General features: G+C 43.9%; 1 protein-coding gene across 1 annotated transcript in view; it reads left to right on the top strand.

Annotated features, from left to right (window-relative positions):
* The window catches only part of LOC133406514 (atrial natriuretic peptide receptor 2-like), a 25,031-nt gene extending 6,997 nt beyond the window's left edge, over positions 1 to 18,034 (top strand). Inside the window, 21 exon segments of the mRNA XM_061684175.1 lie at positions 1,225 to 1,348; positions 1,529 to 1,633; positions 2,332 to 2,434; positions 2,671 to 2,816; positions 2,917 to 2,989; positions 3,611 to 3,755; positions 4,945 to 5,031; positions 5,139 to 5,282; positions 5,682 to 5,803; positions 5,976 to 6,027; positions 7,671 to 7,719; positions 7,804 to 7,905; positions 8,059 to 8,178; positions 8,306 to 8,383; positions 8,385 to 8,400; positions 12,302 to 12,389; positions 12,464 to 12,603; positions 13,236 to 13,388; positions 13,510 to 13,608; positions 15,065 to 15,156; positions 17,924 to 18,034. Of these exon segments, the coding sequence (XP_061540159.1) occupies positions 1,225 to 1,348; positions 1,529 to 1,633; positions 2,332 to 2,434; positions 2,671 to 2,816; positions 2,917 to 2,989; positions 3,611 to 3,755; positions 4,945 to 5,031; positions 5,139 to 5,282; positions 5,682 to 5,803; positions 5,976 to 6,027; positions 7,671 to 7,719; positions 7,804 to 7,905; positions 8,059 to 8,178; positions 8,306 to 8,383; positions 8,385 to 8,400; positions 12,302 to 12,389; positions 12,464 to 12,603; positions 13,236 to 13,388; positions 13,510 to 13,608; positions 15,065 to 15,156; positions 17,924 to 18,034 (2,149 nt within the window).

The raw sequence follows: 18,034 nt of genomic DNA, 5'->3' as shown, positions 1-18,034 counted from the left end.
TCAAAAATGGAAGGCGCTTGGCTCTCCCAATTTCTGAAAAAACGTGTGGCATTAAATGAGTTAATTGGAGACTCAAAACTGTCAGTAGGTGTGAGTGAGTGTGAATGGTTGTTTGTTTATATGTGTCCTGCGATTGGCTGTCGACCAGTTCAGGCCAGACTCAGCTGGGATAGGCTCCAGCATGCCCACGACCCTTGTGAGGATAAGCGGTACGGAAGATGGATGGATGGATGGATGGATGGACTGACTGTACGTGTAATATGAAGGTGGTTGACACAGGTCACACTTTTTCATATTAACTTTTTAACCACTGTAATATGTAAAACAACAACTAAACACTGCATATAAATGTTGCAAAAAAGCGAAAGAAAAAGTGTTCCTATACTTGTCTATGTATGTCTATGTACTTTTTCCATTTTAATTTATATTCAATATTCTGCGGTTTACTGCAATAAAGTGAAAGGGGTAGATGGCATAAGTCTCCATGGTTATACATGAATTTATATATAAATTATATATATAAATATATATATATATATATATATATATATATATATATATATATAAATATATATATATATATATATATATATATAGGCGGCACAGTGGACGACTGGTTAGAGCGTCAGCCTCACAGTTCTGAGGTGCGGGGTTCAATCCCCGACCCCGCCTGTGTGGAGTTTGCATGTTCTCCCCGTGCCTGCGTGGGTTTTCTCCGGGCACTCCGGTTTCCTCCCACATCCCAAAAACATGCATTAATTGGAGACTCTAAATTGCCCGCAGGCATGACTGTGAGTGCAAATGGTTGTTTGTTTGTATGTGCCCTGCGATTGGCTGGCAACCAGTTCAGGGTGTACCCCGCCTCCTGCCCGATGACAGCTGGGATAGGCTCCAGCACGCCCGCGACCCTAGTGAGGAGAAGCGGCTCAGAAATTGGATGGATGGATATATATATATAGGTAATACAAAGTAGTGATGCCATTTCTAAATATATTGTATAAATGAATTCTTTATGATGTGGTTTTTGGACAAATCTTATGTGTTATTCAAACAGGCAATAGCATGACACATAGTCAGTTTTTCTCATTGACGCGTGGGGGACGTTGAGTCCTATGAATTCTGCCTAGCAACAAATGGCAATGCACTCTTGTTCTGACCAGGAAGATCAACTGGTTAAGGGAAGCTATTCATGCTATTAATAACCATTCTCCTTTTTACATCTAGTGACGCTGCGGAGGCGAAGAGGTTCTGTCACGAGCACGACTGTCCTTCCAACTGGAACAATGCCAATGAAATCAATTGTTGCGTGCACCACGCCAACATCCACTCGTGTCCTTTGGGCCTCATGGTCTGTTTCGCACAACACCACTGATGTCTCGCCAAATGCAGTTTCATACAGTACCAAGTTGGGAATTTCAGAGCTGTCACAATAGTCCGTCAAGGGCAGCAGAGTTACAAAACATTTACCATAAAATTCATTTGAAAACATTCAATACATTTGATTGAAGTGAGAGCTGTTGCTTTACAGAAACAAGGCGGCATCTGTGGCCCATGGATTCCCGATGATGGCAAAATAGTGACTCATACGGTGTCCAAAGCAGGCAAGATGAGCCAGAAATACTGGACGTCAAAGGTGATCATACGTCGCCTGTTTTGGGGGATAGAGCTTGAACAATCTTTGAATTTGAAGATGATGGGCCCCATAATCTGGCAGCACAGTAGCCTAGTGGTTAACACGTCTGCCTCACAGTCAAGAGGTTCTGGCTTTGAGTCTCAGCTGCAGCCCTCCTATGTGGCGTTTCACATGGGTACTCCGGCTTCCTCCCACATTCTATAAAAATGAATGTGGGAGGAATAATTGATGGATGGACCCTTAAATAGATACATTCTATAAATATGGCCATATTGAAGAATAAGAAGCAATTATTTTAAAGGTAGTTTTTAACATACCTGTACCCAGAAAAGGCCTAAAGGTACACATTCACGTTCTTCAGTCATGGTATCAGATGACAGCAGGTTGTAAAATAAAATTCAATTAAATACAGCAATACAATATACTTGGAATTACAGGTTATCAAGAGAACTTACCCATTTCAATGTTATATTATTGTAATGAGTAAAAAAAAAGAAAAGAAAGAAAACTATGATGTTATGTAAAATTACTTTTAGCCCAAGTTGAATGACAGCTTGGTTATTATTGAGTTTTCCAAATAACGTACTTTACTTACAGTAGGATACATTGTAGACATCCATGACCGTGCATTTCTAGTTTTGGTGTAACACTCCAATATTGTGTATACTAAAATAAATAAAATTGTGACATTGATGCAGGTGGTGCTGATCCATGTGGGTGTCACTTCAGTCATTGCTCATATCAAAATAGGACAAATGCACGCAGCACTGGAATCTAAAGTGCTTGTTGTCAGTGCTCAAGGTCAGTCTGCATTGTGCTATGTGCTTGCTAATACTTCTGCATGGCAGTCATGATTAGATAGAAGCATATTTGCACAAAAGGATGTGCTTTCATCGCTCAGCAATACTATAGACATGATAAACTAGCAGAAAGGCAATGAACCAATTGCCTTGCAATTAATAATGAACGTTTTAATAGTACAGCAGCTTGTTCATTTATGTCTATATCTCGGAAATATTCAATTACCAATCTTCCAGTGTGTGGCGATGACGTCTGTGAGGTGGAGGAGAACTGTCTCAACTGTCCTGCAGACTGCGGCATCTGCCCCATGTCCATGGCCATCAAGGTGTCCATTGGCCTCCCGGTCGCACTTTTCAGCGCCGGATTCATCTTGACCATGGTGGTAAGTGTGTTTGTGCGTGAGACTCTCTCAAAGACCCTCACAAATGGTTACGCACTGATTTGCAAGGCCTAAATATTTGTCTTCATTCCCTTCCCTGCAGTGGCTTCAGTACCAGAAACAGAAGATGTTTTGGGATGAAAGCTGGATCATTGACTATAAGAGTATAATATTCGGTAAAAATGCCTCAAGATGAAGTGTATGAAATTAATGTTTTTGTGTGTGTGTGTGTGTACGTTTGTATGTGTGTGTGTGTGCATGTGTATACTAGGGGTTAAAAATATATTTTGTTGTGGACTAGAATGTGATGAAAGATGAGTCGAAGCGATTAGTTGATGACATCATTGATATTTTCTTCACAGTAGTTCAGTTGGGCTGGATAGTTCGCTCCCCAATCTTTATTGCGCCACATAAAGACATATTCCGACCCACAGGCATTCAAACAAAAAAATCAATGTTTTCAGATTAGCAGCAATCAGTATTGCCAAGCTAGTGCGGCTAACCGCTATTTTGATCCACCACCAACTTATTTTCATACTCTGGGACGCGCGCATATGTATGAAGACTGTGTCGCCTTGTTGGTCTGATATTTGGCTACTTTACAGAGTGTTGCAGTCCGGCAAATGTAAATTGCCCGATTGGAAGACAAAATGCCAAAAACGTGATAAGTGATTAGTTGACTTCATGCTTTAAATATCGGTGCTGAAGTAAAGTCCAAGTAGACTACTCAACTAATCGGTTCAACCCCTAGTGTGTACGCTTACATACAACTAATATCTGACTATATGGTGCTACAGGCAGGGTGTGCGGTACAGACTTTGGCAGTACAAACAGCCCCCAGCATGGGAAAAGCACTTCAAATGTCAGTCAATTGACTGACATAACCATGTGCACCGGCGTCAACACCTTCTTCAAGCAGGGCTTCATCCAGCCTGGCATCTAGTAAGACAACGACGATGACACCTCCACCAAGGTTGAACCGGTGGTAGCAAGTGCAGCTGTATTTTTTTGTTTCTTTGTTTGACCACATTATGGCAAGTGATACTTTATGCAATCAGCATCATCCAAGCTGATAAAAACAAGGAAATAGATGCTAATGATTGGACTTTATTAGCCACGTACAATTGCAAAAGACATTGTTCTCCAAGTTAACTCTCATCCATTCATCTATTTTCTATACCGCCTATCCTGTTGAGGATCATGGAGAGCTAGAGTACCGAAGTCAGGTAATCGTACGATGACACCATCAGTGACTACGGTAAATTAACTCCCAGTGCACTATAATTGAGTGTCATTAAAATAAAACAGATCAAACAACAAACCCAATTTACCTAACACATTTCATAGCTTGTGTTACACATAAGATTTCCAATTCGATGGCACGGCTAACCCATCTAATGTGATTCAAACAACAAAAAAGAGAAATGAAATTTGCCGTATTTTTATTATTATAATTTTTTTTTTACTAGACCAGTTATTTAGCAAGCTACTTCACATGGTGCAAGACAGCTCACCACCATTTTCATTCGGAGGCCAGGCGGTTAACACGTCTGCCTCACAGTAGGTTCAGGTATCAGCATTAGCCTTCCTGTATAGCAGGGGTGTCAAAGTCTTTTTTGTCTCGGGCCGCATTGTAGTTATGATTTCCCTCAGAGGGCCGTTAGAACAGTGAAACCATATTAATGTTTAATCACCAAAACATATTATTACCATTACACAACAAACTGAGGAATAACTAGTTTTGAAATCAGAAGACAAGGGTAATAGATTGTATTTTGAAATTAATGTAGAAGAAGGGTTTGGTAACAAAAAAATGCAATAGCTCAACATTATTGTTTATTATAATGACAATTTGGAATTTGAGTACAGATTTTAGCAAAAATCACAGAAGTTGACGAGCATGATTTGCTTTTGCGGGCCACTTAAAAGGATGTGGCGCGCCGCATCTAGCCCCCGGGCCTTGAGTTTGACATCTATGCTGTATGGAGTTCACATGTTCTCTCTGTGCTTGTGTGGCTTATGCGCAACTCTAATGAGGATAAGCGGCATAGAAAATATTCTTCTTATTCTATGAAACCTGTGCTCATACTTGACAAGTAATCTGAGTTTTGTTCCAACATTCTCCTTTTAGTGATGGCAGAACAGTTGCAGTCAAACACATCCAGAAGAAGCACTTTGCTCTCTCTAAAAGTATCAGGAAGGAGGTGAAAGAGGTCAGGTGAGCGCAAACACGTGACACATTCAAACTGGGATTTAAACATTTTACCAGCATAAATAATTTGCTCCACGGTTCATTCACAAGCTCAATGGTCATTTCTCTTGTAGAGAACTGGACCATCCAAATCTTTGCAAGTTCATTGGGGGTTCCATTGAGGTGCTGTATGTGGGCATCATCACAGAACACTGCCCCAAAGGAAGCCTGTCTGATGTCTTACTCAATGATGAGATCCCAATCAACTGGGGCTTTAGGTAAATCACATATTACGTGTATTACAACAAAACTTGAAACTAACCGTTTTAAATGTTGTGGGTGACATGTGGCACAGCAACACAATTGAATGAGATCCAATAAAAGAGTTTTATGATGAAAATCTTCCTTTACAAAGATAATGTAAAAACAATACTAAGTTTAAGCATGTGGTTATTATTTTCAGCGATGTAGAACTTGACTGCATCATACCGAGAGCTGGTTCTAATATTTTAGCGATGTGTCACTGAAATATAAACTTAGTACAAACTGCAAACTACAACCCCAACAGAAACTACATTGGTAAATGAATCCTATGGAACAGTGTCAATCAACTGAAAATTATCTGTAGATTCTTACTATAACTCTTGACACTACAAATGTAATGTGATCCTCCACAGACTGTCCTTTGCCACTGACGTTGCCCGTGGGATGTCCTATCTGCACCAACACAAGATCTTTCATGGTAGACTTCACTCCAGGAACTGTGTTATTGATGATCGTTGGGTTTGCAAGATCTCAGGTAAAAACAACACCAAACAAAATATTGAGTGCAATATGATAATCAATTGTATATATATCTATATATTTTTCATGTCTAGATTACGGGCTTACACTCTACAGAAAGGAGGATTTTGATGCAGTCAGTAATGGGTTCACTTGTGGCGATGTAAACCGTGTCTACTGTGCACCAGAGGTCCTCCTGGGAAGTAGCTCGACTATGACACCAGGAGCAGACGTCTACAGGTTACTGCTTGAGTTTAAAAGCATACCTAGTTTGAGTTTATTACATTTTCCCGCATACTCCAAGTAGGGGATTCATTTTGGTTGACAGTGGAACATCTTAAATCAAATGTCCATCCATGCATCCATTTTCTACCGCCTAGCTGAGGTCGGGTCGCAGGGGCAGTAGCTTTAGCAGGGACGCCCAGACTTCCCTCTCCCCAGCCATTTCATCCAGCCCTTCCGGTGAGATCCCGAGGCGTTCCCAGGCCATCCGAGAGACCTAGTCTCTCCAGCGTGTCCTGGGTCGTCCCCAGGGTCTCCTTCCGGTGGGACGTGCCCGGAAAACCTCACCAGGGAGGCGTCCGGGAGGCATCTGAATCAGATGCCTCAGCCACCTCATCTAGCTCCTCTCAATGTGAAGGAGCAGCGCCACCCTTTTCCGACTGAGGACCATGGTCTCAGATTTGGAGGTGCTGATTCTCATCCCAGCCGCTTCACACTCGCCTGCGAATCGCTCCAGTGAGAATTGAAGATCACGGCTTGATGAAACGAACAGAACCACATCATCTGCAAAAAGCAGAGATGCAATTCTGAGGCCACCAAACCGGACCCCCTGTACACCTCGGCTGTGCCTAGAAATTCTGTCCATAAAAGTTATGAACAGAATCGGTGACAAAGGGCAGCCTTGGCGGAGTCCAACCCTCACCGGAAACGAGTCCGACTTACTGCCGGCAATGCGGACCAAACTCCGACATTGGTCGTACAGGGACCGAACAGCCCATATCACTGGGTTTGAATGACTTCTCCAAGTCCACAAAACACATCTAGACTGGTTGGGCGAACTCCCATGCACCCTCGAGGACTCTGCCGAGGGTGAGAGCTGGTCCGCTATTCCAAAACCACACTGCTCCTCCTGAATCTGAGATTCGACTTCCAGACGGATCCTCCTCTCCAGCACCCCCGAATAGACCTTACCAGGGAGGTTGAGGAGTGTGATCCCCCCGTAGTTGGAACACACCCTCCGGTCCCCTTTCTTAAAAAGGGGGACCACCACCCCAGTCTGCCAATCCAGAGGCACTGTCCCTGATGTCCACGCGATGTTGTAGAGGTGTGTCAACCAGGACAGCCCCACAACATCCAGAGCCTTTAGGGACTCTGGGCGAATCTCATCCACTGCCGGTGCCTTGCCACCAAGGAGCTTTTAACCACCTCGGTGACCTCAACCCCTGAGATAGGAGAGCCCGCCTGCTTCCTCCCAGACTCTGCTTCCTCGTGGGAAGGTGTCCCTCACCTAGGACCTGTTTGCCATGGGTGATCCTGCCAGGGGCATAAAGCCCCAGACAACTTAGCCCCTAGGATCATTGGGACACAAACCCCTCCACCACAATACGGTGACAGCTCAAGGAGGGGTAAATCAAAAGTGTTGTCTGAAAATGTTTTAAGGAATATTTTTTTTTATTTCTTATGTCTTACTATAAACAGTCTTACTATAAACAGTGGTTAATTTATTCTCCCACTTTTATGACATTTAGGAATGTTAAACTATGACTTCAGCGTTTCCCGTGAAGGTTTTATGATAGAAACATTTGACAGACAATTTCCAGTATTTTGTATGAGAAACATTGCAGTTCATCTGTATTTCCCTTTTCTGTTGTGCCTCTCAGCTACGCCATGATCCTGGTTGAGATAGCCACTCGCTCTGACCTCATCTCAGTGAGTATGGTGCCTTCTTCTTGTTCCCTCTGGATGGTGACCTGTGGCTTTGCTTTCAAGTTTTCTTGGTGGTAACAGGACCAGGCGGAGGGAGTGAGGATGGACATCATATGGCGCCCTCCTCTTCCCGAGCTCAAAGCAGAAAAAAGCGACGTGGACTGCCCCAGTCAAGAAGACTACTGTGAGGTGTGTTATCACTGTCATTTATCAAAACAATATCCTCATTTCTTTGCTGTTGTTTTTGTGAAAGTATCACCAAATATATGCAGTCTGTGCAAGTGTACCTAATGCTGCGTCCTGTAACAACAGGCACCTATTTACGTATGCTTAACTTTGCAGCTTATCAAGAAGTGTTGGTCTCACAACCTCACCACGAGGCCCACATTTGAGCAGGTCAAGAAGATGCTGGACAAGATGAACCCACATAAAGTCAGCCCCGTGGACATGATGATGAACCTGGTAATTTAATGTTTCTATAAAGACATTGTACCACCGCACAAAAGGTAGACTGCTCAATATTAGATTGTTAAAAAAGGCAAGATTTTCATGTTTGATCCAGCTGACATCAATTTTCATGAATTGTCAGATGGAGAAGTATAGCAAACATCTGGAAGCCATAGTTGCTGAGAGAACACAGGACCTTCTACAAGAGAAACAGAAGACCTGATCGCTTGTTATACAGTAAGTGCTGCATGGGTTTAATCAGGAAAACTCATTAGGAAGGCAAGGAGTACTGTAATCAAATACATTTAAAACATCTTCCCCTCCTTGAGCTGTCACCTTATCGTGGTGGAGGGGTTTGTGTGTCCCAATGATCCTCGGAGCTAAGTTGTCTGGGGCTTTATGCCCCTGGCAGGGTCACCCATGGCAAACAGGTCCTAGGTGAGGGACCAGACAAAGCACAACTCCAAAAACCCCTATGATGAAAAACAATTCAGGAAGATGTTTTACCTTGCCAGGACACGGGGCACCGGAGCCCCCCTCTGGAGCCAGGCCTGGAGGTGGGGCTCGAAGGTAAGCGCTTTGTGGCCGGGCCTGCATCCAAGGGGCCCGGCCGGGCACAGCCCGAAAGGGTAGCGTGGGTCCCCCTTCCCATGGGCTCACTACCTGTGGGATGGGCCATAGGGGTCGCGTGCAGTGTGAGCTGGGCGGTGGCCGAAGGCAGGGACCTTGGCGTGATTGTGAGGAACAGCCCCCCTGATCAGAACCAGAGCGGTGTTCTGTTATTGGACTTCTGTGCTCATCACACATTGTCCATAACGAACACCATGTTCAAGCAAAAGGCTGTCCACACGTGCACTTGGCACCAGGACACCCTAGGTCGCAGTTCGATGATCGACTTTGTGGTCGTGTCATCGGACTTGCGGCCGCATGTCTTGGACACTCGGATGTAGAGAGGGGCGGAGCTGTCAAGTGATCACCACCTGGTGGTGAGTTGGCTCCGGTGGTGGGGGAAGATGCCGGTCTGACCTGGCAGGCCCAAACGTAGAGTGAGGGTCTGCTGGGAACATCTGGCAGAATCCCCTGTCAGAAGGAGTTTCAACTGCCACCTCCGGCAGAACTTCACCCATTTCTCGGGGAAGGCGGGGGACATTGTGTCCGAGTGGACCATGTTCCGCGCCTTTATTGCCGAGGCGGCCGACCGGAGCTGTGGCCATAAGGTAGGGGATTGCCGCCTGTCGTGGCGGCAATCCCCGAACCCGTTGGTGGACACCAACGGTGAGGGATGCCGTCAAGATGAAGAAGGAGTCCTATTGGCCCTTTTTGGCCCGTGGGACTCCTGAGGCAGCTGATGGGTACTGGCTGGCCAAACGGAATGCAGCTTTGGTGGTCGCTGAAGCAAAAAGTCGGGCATGGGAGGAGTTCAGTGAGGCCATGGAAAAAGTCTTTCGGACGGCTTAGAGGAAATTCTGGTCCACGATCCGGCGTCACAGGAGGGGAAAGCAGTGCACCACCAACACTGTGTATAGTGGGGATGGGGTGCTGCTGACCTTGACTCGGGACGTTGTGAGTCGGTGGCGAGAATACTTAGAAGACCTTCTCAACTCCACCGACACGCCTTCCCATGAGGAAGCAGAGTCTGGGTTCTCTGAGGCGGGCTCTCCTATCTCTGGGGTTGAGGTCACCGAGGTGGTTAAAAAGCTCCATGGTGGCAAGGCCCCGGGGGTGGATGAGAGTCGCTTGGAGTCCCTAAAGGCTCTGGATGTTGTGGGGCTGTCCTGGTTGACACGCCTCTGCAATATCGTGTGGACATCAGGGGACAGTGCCTGTGGATTGGCAGACTGGGGTGGTGGTCCCCCTTTTTAAGACGGGGGACCGGAGGGTGTGTTCCAACTACAGGGGGATCACACCTCTGCCTCCCTGGTAAGGTCTATTCAGGAGTGCTGGAGAGGAGGGTCCGTCAGGAAGTCAAATCTTACATTCAGGAGGAGCAGTGTGGTTTTCGTCCTGGCTGTGGAACAGTGGACCAGCTCTACCCCCTCGGCAGGGTCCTCGAGGGTGCGTGGGAGTTTGTCCAACCAGACTTCATGTGTTTTGTGGACTTGGAGAAGGCGTTCGACCGTGTCCCTCTGGGAGTCCTGTGGGGTGTGCTTCGGGAGTATGGGGTACCGAACCGCCTGATACGGGCTGTTCTATATACGGTGATACGGGCTGTACTATCCTGCCCCAAGTGGAGGGGTTAAAGTATCTTGGGGTCTTGTTCACAAGTGAGGGAAGAATGGAACAGGAGATCGACAGGTGGATCGGTGCAGCGTCTGCAGTGATGCAGACTTTGTATCGGTCCGTTGTGGTGAAGAAGGAGCTCAACCGAAAGGCCAAAGCTCTCAATTTACCGGTCGATCTACGTTCCTACCCTCACCTATGGTCACGAGCTGTGGGTCGCAACCGAAAGAACAAGATCCCGGATATAAGCGGCCGAAATGAGTTTCCTCCGCAGGGTGTCCTGGCTCTTCCTTAGATATAGGGTGAGAAGCTCGGTCATCCAGGAGGATCTCAGAGTAGAGCCGCTGCTCCTCCACATCGAGAGGAGCCAGATGAGGTGGCTGGGGCATCTGATTCGGATGCCTCCCAGACGCCTCTCCGGTGAGGTGTTCTGTGCACGTCCCACCGGGAGGAGACCCCGGGGACGAACCAGCACACGCTGGAGAGACTACGTCTCTTGGCTGGCCTGGGAACGCCTCGGGATCCCCTTGGAAGAGGTGGAGGAAGTGGCTGGGGAGAGGGAAGTCTGGGCGTCCCTGCCCCCGTGACCCGACCTCAGATAAGCGGTAGAAAATGGATGGATGGATGAATGGATGGATGGATGGATGGATGGATGGATGGATGGATGGATGCACATCTTTCAGGGTCAACACGGTGGACTGGTTGTAAGCACGTCTGGGGTTTGTGGTTTAAATCCTTCCTGCGTGAAGTTTGCATATTTTCCCTGCGCTTTTTCTCATAGGCTTTCTCCGTACTCCACTCCGGCTTCTTTCCAAATCCCAAAAACATGCATCACGGGGTTCATTGAAGACTCTAAATCAAAATTGTTCATGGGTTGGAATAGTTGTTTGTCTATATGTGCCCTGCAATTGGTAAATGATAATTGGAGTGCACTTACAGTGGGAGGAAAAAGTATGTGAACACAACTTCTTACATTTATACATACATTGGTCATCAAATGTAGTCTGATCTTCGTATAAATCACAAAAATGAACAGTCTGCTTGAATTACTACCACAAAACAATGTGTTTTTGTATTTTCTTTCAAAATAACATAAACATTCACAGGACAGGGAGGGAAAAGTAAGTTAACCCCTGGCATTGATAACTGGTTGACAGTCGTTTGGCAGCAATAACGTTGAGAAAATGTTTCCTGTAGTTGCAGATCAGACATGCACAACGCTCAGGATGAATTTTGGACCATTCCTCTTGATAAAACTGTTGCAGTTCAACAAGATTCCTGGGATGTCTGGTGTGAATAGCTCTCTTGAGCGCATGCCACAGCATTCAGTAGAGAAGTGACAGGAAGAGTCAGAATCAAAATCGAACAGGTACAGACTAAGGAAACAACAAGGGGGTCCTTGGAATACGACGGTCCCGACATGCGACTTCTCGAGGTTACGAACGGTGTACGGTGTAAGGATACGTGATCACGCAGCACAAAAAGGCATGCTTATTTACCATTCTACTTACTGTTTTGAATTGGATTGTTATATATTTATGGCCTAGAAGATTTACCGTAATGATGACTTTAGAACTTTGTTGGCGTAGGTTAAAGACTGTGGCACTCAATTCTGTTACTAGTTTATTCATACAGAATAATTGTCCTTCCTCTGTAAGCAACTCTTTTTAATCACAGCCCCATCAAATGGTTATGGTTGATCTGCCATAAAAACAAACTCCCCACTTCGCTTTGCTTTAGGCCTTAGTGCAGAATACTGACCATGTCAGTCCACTAAATCCAATGGGTGTAGACAGACACACTTGATTTTACTACTCTCCATTAGTGTATGCCAGCAGCAACTTCCTGCTTCCAATCTTCCCAAATCACTGACAGTCTGACACTCTTCAAGTTACAACATTATTTATTTTCTCTTCAGGCATGTTACCGAAGCCGGTTGCCGATGACCTTCGCCAAGGCAGAACCACAGAGGCTCAGAGCTTCTCCAACGCTACTGTCTACTTCAGGTTTGTCATAATTGTTCAATTGACTGGTGTACTAAAGACAGCTTACTGAATCTCCATTTGCCTCTTCATGACAGTGACATTGTGGGTTTCACTCAGCTGTCGGGGGCGAGCACGCCCCATCAGGTTGTGGACTTCCTCAACCAGCTCTATACCACCTTTGACGACATCATTGACAATTATGACGTCTACAAAGTAGAGACCATTGGAGACGCTTGTAAGTGATTCATCATGGACTTGCACTTAAACCACAAAAGAAGCAAACTAAATAGTGTAGAATTGTACCTCTCAAGCATAATGGGCTTGTCATTGGGTGAAATTGATTCATGCCTTTGACGAGGGATGTGCTTCTGACTAAATTTCATTGATCGAATTTGTGATTCAATTGAATTAAATATTGTTGTTTAAAGTGGTATGCTGTGAGATATTTCTTATGCAAAATAGTGCCTTGGCTCATTAAAACATTTCACTAGATGTCTGTATATTTTAGACAGCAAGACCAGTAAATCCTCAGGATCAGGAAAGTGTGATTCCACAATGATATCATTATTAACAATGAATATACACACTACATAAATGACTGTTTTAACAATTATGCATTAACTGCGATGATAGAAGTAGCATAGCTGTTGCCATGGTGTAGTATGGTCAATTTTGCCTGAGCAATGAATTCCACACAATCAACATCCTCTGACATTTGACTCTCTCAAATGTTCTACTGCTCTTCACCTGTTTCTGTCATGTGATGCATAAGTACAAAAAAGTGTAAGTGTTTGAAAAAATATATATATTTTTTTCTTTTACTTTTTCCTTCTTTTACCTGTCCTTGACAATGGCTGGCTGACACAGACATGGTGGTCTCAGGGGTCCCACAAGAAAATGGCATAAATCACGCTGGGGAGATCGCCAGCATGGCCTTGGATCTGGTCAATGTTTGCCACGCGTTCAAGATCCCCCACAAGCCCAACACACAGCTGAAGATTCGTGCAGGCATCCACTCGGGTAATGTTTACACGCCACTACCTCCACTTTATAACTTGTGCATCCTAAATGTAAACTTGGAGGCGCATTTACAAAACATGAGGCAACTGTTGGCTTGTGGTGTGGCGGTTTGTCCCTTCAGGACCTGTCGTTGCTGGTGTCGTTGGGACCAAAATGCCTCGTTACTGCTTATTTGGAGACACGGTCAACACGGCGTCACGGATGGAATCAACGAGTGAAGGTAATGACGGATGAAAAAGAGAAATATATATGGCATGCATGCACTTTTGATTTTAATTTATAATATGACATAATATTGGTGGATAAGGAAAGCACTTTAAAGGAGACGTTATGCATTTTTTCACGATTTCAAACAGTTCACAGGCATTTTGATGACATCTATATGTTTCTGTCAAAATACTCCAATGATCAAGATTTTTAGTGTACTTTATTCACGCTATTTCTTATCTTGCTGAAATCATCCTGTTTGAGAGGGTGGCCCTGTCTCATGCAAGGGAGCAACCAAACACCGCATCCTAATACTGCTGGGCCAATGGCGAGGATGGATTTTGTTAACATGATGACCCGAAGTGGAGCTAGGGCACTGGTGTCAAACTGGTGGCCCAGGGGCCAGATCCGGCCCGCCACATCATTTTATGTGGTCCGCGAAAGCAAATCGAAATCGCTAATTGTGTTCTGGTGTAATACCATTGAGAAATTTGCAAGCATTTTTTTGTTACCAATCCCACTTTGAAAATAAATGTAATAGTTGAAAAACATGTTTTTATGGGCTTCTGATTTCAAAATGATGATTGGTTATTCATCAATGTGTTGCGTATACTGTAATTACAGTATATGAGGTAATCTTTCATTTATATGGGTCCACAGTCATAGCGGCCCTCCGAGGGAAGTCATAACTGCAATGTGGCCCGTGACAAAAATCAGTTTGACACCCTTGAGCTAGGGGATTGAACAGGCAAACTAGTGACTTCTACATGCAAAACAAGTACCCATAGGGAGGAAAAACAGCTAGCCCCCATAAAGACAAAAAAGCTTTTTCACTCATTGACGCAGCACTTTATACACGACACTGTGTGTACGTGTTGCTTGGACACGTTACCAAACGTCACTGTGTCAACAACTTCACCGAGCAATCAATTGCTATGATCCCAATGGTAATCAATCCAGTTGTGTTTCTGCATGATAATGCCGCTGCATAATAGTGTGTCAGACAATGTAGTCCCGGCCGTTGCTTGAAGGTGGCTTTGCCTACCCTAGCTGATCAATTCGTGCATGGAGAAACTCAGGCTACATTCACACTGCAGGGCATGATGCCCAAGTCAGATTTGTCGTTAAAGCCAATCTATTTATGTACACATTACAAAAACAAATGCGGCTTCAACTGTGGTTGGAACATGTCCGTGACGTCATATACATGTGCACAAACCAGTATGTCACATTGCGCGTGCGCACAACCACGAGTCACCGTGTTGATGAAAATAAATAGGGCCCCTCGCGTAGGTCTCGTCATGACGCACATGTGGCAATTTCAAGTATTTTGTGCAACCGCAGCTGACATTTTCTTATATTTATCAGTTATAAAGCATCTTCTCTTCGCCACTGAATGTTTTCTGCTCCTTTGTCCCACGCTGCTTTACACAAATAGAAGCATGTTTCTTTTTGTACTGTTTGCAAAGCATTGAAGATCCAAGTGAGTGGGGCCACAGCTGACCTGCTTCACATGTTGAGAGGATACATTCTAACCTGCAGAGGGACACTCAATGTAAAGGTAATATAGGTGCTTGAAATTCTAGTGCTAGAGTTTTGAATTGTTTTCCATTAAAAGAACAAAGAGTCAAGTCATACTTGATGAAGATATCATCCTGTCTAGTTAGGAACCAATAATGATTTGGAAATTCACAGAAGTTGAATCAGCCTGTCATCTAATTTTTTATTGTAAAACCAGTTGTTGTTGTTTTTCCAGTTATTTGGAGTGTGGGGGTGCCTCCATTATTTTGTCCTATTGATATTTAAAAAAGGAAGCTACCAAAGTCTTCTAGAAGATGATTGGAATTAATTTACAAAGAGCATTTGTAGGAAACATTCCAACAAAATGTGATGAACTATCATACAAATACAAGAATAGATTAACCATTGTATAGCCATCCATCAATCCATCCAATTTTTTTTTAATAGTGCTTGTCATTTTTATGGGTGAGATCAAGTGTATCCCAGAATACTGTGGGTGAGAGGAGGCGTACATCCTGGACTGATCGCCAGCCAATCGCAGGACACATACAGTATAGACAAACAACCATTTACACTTACATTTACACCTATGGTCAATTTAGAGTCGTCAATCAATCAGGCTTTATTTCTGCAGCACTTTTCATACATTAAAATGTAGCACAAAGTGATTTACACATTAAAAGGAAGGAAAGCAAACAAACCCAACACCAAAAAACAGATGCACGTACTGTATACACAGAAATTCCCCTTACCCACCCTTATTTCACACATAGAAATAGTAAGACATAGTAAGAGTAATGAAAGAAGGAAACAGAAACACTTTCTTAATGTCAGCAATTTGCAGTGAGGAAACACTAGAGGTTGGATAAAGTTAATAAATCCATGGAATAACAACAATAATAATGAGCTAATGAGCTATCAATAAAATAGTTAAAAGCAAAGTAAAAATGTTAAGAAAATATATATATATAAATATAATATTAATAGTCGTATGTTAAAATTCTGAATTGATTTAATCAAAAGCCAGGCTAGATAAATAAGTTTTAAGTTTGCATTTAAACATTGCGTAGTTTCGTGCAAGGTGTTCCATAGTGTGGAGTGTAATAATATAAGGATGTTTCCCCATGGGGTTTGTTCTTACTTTAGGTACTGAAAAATGACCTCTATCTGAAGAGCCGAAAGTTCTGGATGGCCCATAATATAAAAGCATATCTGATAAATCAGATGGACTAAGACTATGAAGAGCTTTAAAAAAAAAAAAAAAACAATGAAAGAATTGAATAAATGAACCTAGCATGCCTGTTTTTCGAATGTGGTTGAACTTTTTGGCCAGAATTCCAAAGGCTCTGTTTGACTCCAACACACCACAGCTCATCACCAAAAGCTCACCATGCCGGAAGTATGACGGCAGCATCATGCCTTGTAGCTGTTTTTATTTAGCTGAAACTGGGGAGAGAATTAAGAACAGTTCCAAACAGCAGTCAGTGTTTGCACAAAACCTTCAGGCTTCTGCTCAAGTGAAAAAAAGCTTAATAGAACTAGAAAAAAAGGAAAAAAAGCCTACTAGAACAGCTTAACTTTGATGTGGTGTATTTTGACTGGAGAGGAAAATTTTGTCTGGCTATTTATGATTGTTTTATGGTTGTTATTGTTTATATTGTATTGTGATTATTATTATTAGTAGTAGTAGTAGTAGTAGTAGTAGTAGTAGTAGTATGAGTATTAGTGTTATTATTATGTGTGTGTTTGTGTTTTGTGTTTGTTTTGCGTGCAGTGAGTGTACATCATCATCGCATTGTACAATTTGTTGTAAATGTCTTTATTTGTATTTGCTTTTATTTAGCCTTTTTTTTACTCTGCTGTCTGCAGCCAGGTCAGCAGTGTTAATGAGAATCTGTTCTCAATGGCCTTACCTGGCTAAAAAAAAAGGTTAAGTAAAAAAAAAAAAAGAAGGCCACACGGTGGACAACTGGTTAGAGCGTCTGCCTCAAAGTTCTGAGGACCGGGGTTCAATCACAGTGTAGAGTGTGTGTAGAGTTTGCATGCTCTCCCCATGCCTGCACGGGTTTTCTCCGGGCACTCCGGTTTCCTCCCACATCCCAAAAACATGCATGCTAGGTTCATTGACAACTCTAAATTGCCCATAGGTGTGAATGTGAGTGCGAATGGTTGTTTGTTTATATGTGCCCTGCGATTGCCTGGCAACCAGGTCAGGGTGTACCCCGCCTCCTGCCCGATGATAGCTGGGATAGGCTTCCGGCACTGCCGCGACCCTAGTGAGGAGTAGCGGAACGGAAGATGAATGAATGAATAAATAAATGAATAAAAAGGTCATTAGATAAATGGATAAGTACATGCTTTTAAAAAAAAAATATTGAGTTGTGTGTTAGGTCACATTAATGGTGGAAATCTTTTTGAAATAATTTATCTTGGTCTCACTGGCCGTTCTATCTCACATAAACAGGGGTAGGGGTAGACTTTGTATACCCATTGTATATGATATTGGGGGTGTGGGGGAGAGAAAATAAAAGTAATTCAAACTTTCCCTCTAAGGATAATAAACATTGGGTGTGTCCTTCCCATTGAATCATTTCCTATGCTTGTAACCTAAGAGTTAGGGTGTGGTGAGTACTGACCTTTGAGGGGGAGGGGTCTGCTTCTCAATTGAAAATTGATGTCTTTTAACTCAGGCACAGCCTCAGCTGCTGCTGCCGCCAGCCCTGATTATTTAACATTCAGAAGGACAACTGTTTGTCAAGCCGGACCTCCCGTCCTCTCCGAACCTCTCACGTTTTCACCTTCAACAGGGCAAAGGTGAGATGAAAACATGGTGGCTCGAAGCCAAGCGAAACGAGCGCACGGATCCGCTGCTCAGCACGTCAGAGTCCACAGGAGGTCCCGTGCCAGTTAGTGACTGA

Source organism: Phycodurus eques, chromosome 8, assembly GCF_024500275.1.
Source record: "Phycodurus eques isolate BA_2022a chromosome 8, UOR_Pequ_1.1, whole genome shotgun sequence".
NCBI classification, from domain to species: domain Eukaryota; kingdom Metazoa; phylum Chordata; class Actinopteri; order Syngnathiformes; family Syngnathidae; genus Phycodurus; species Phycodurus eques.
Note: the sequence above shows the minus strand (reverse complement) of the source record. Positions and strands in the feature narration are given on the sequence as shown.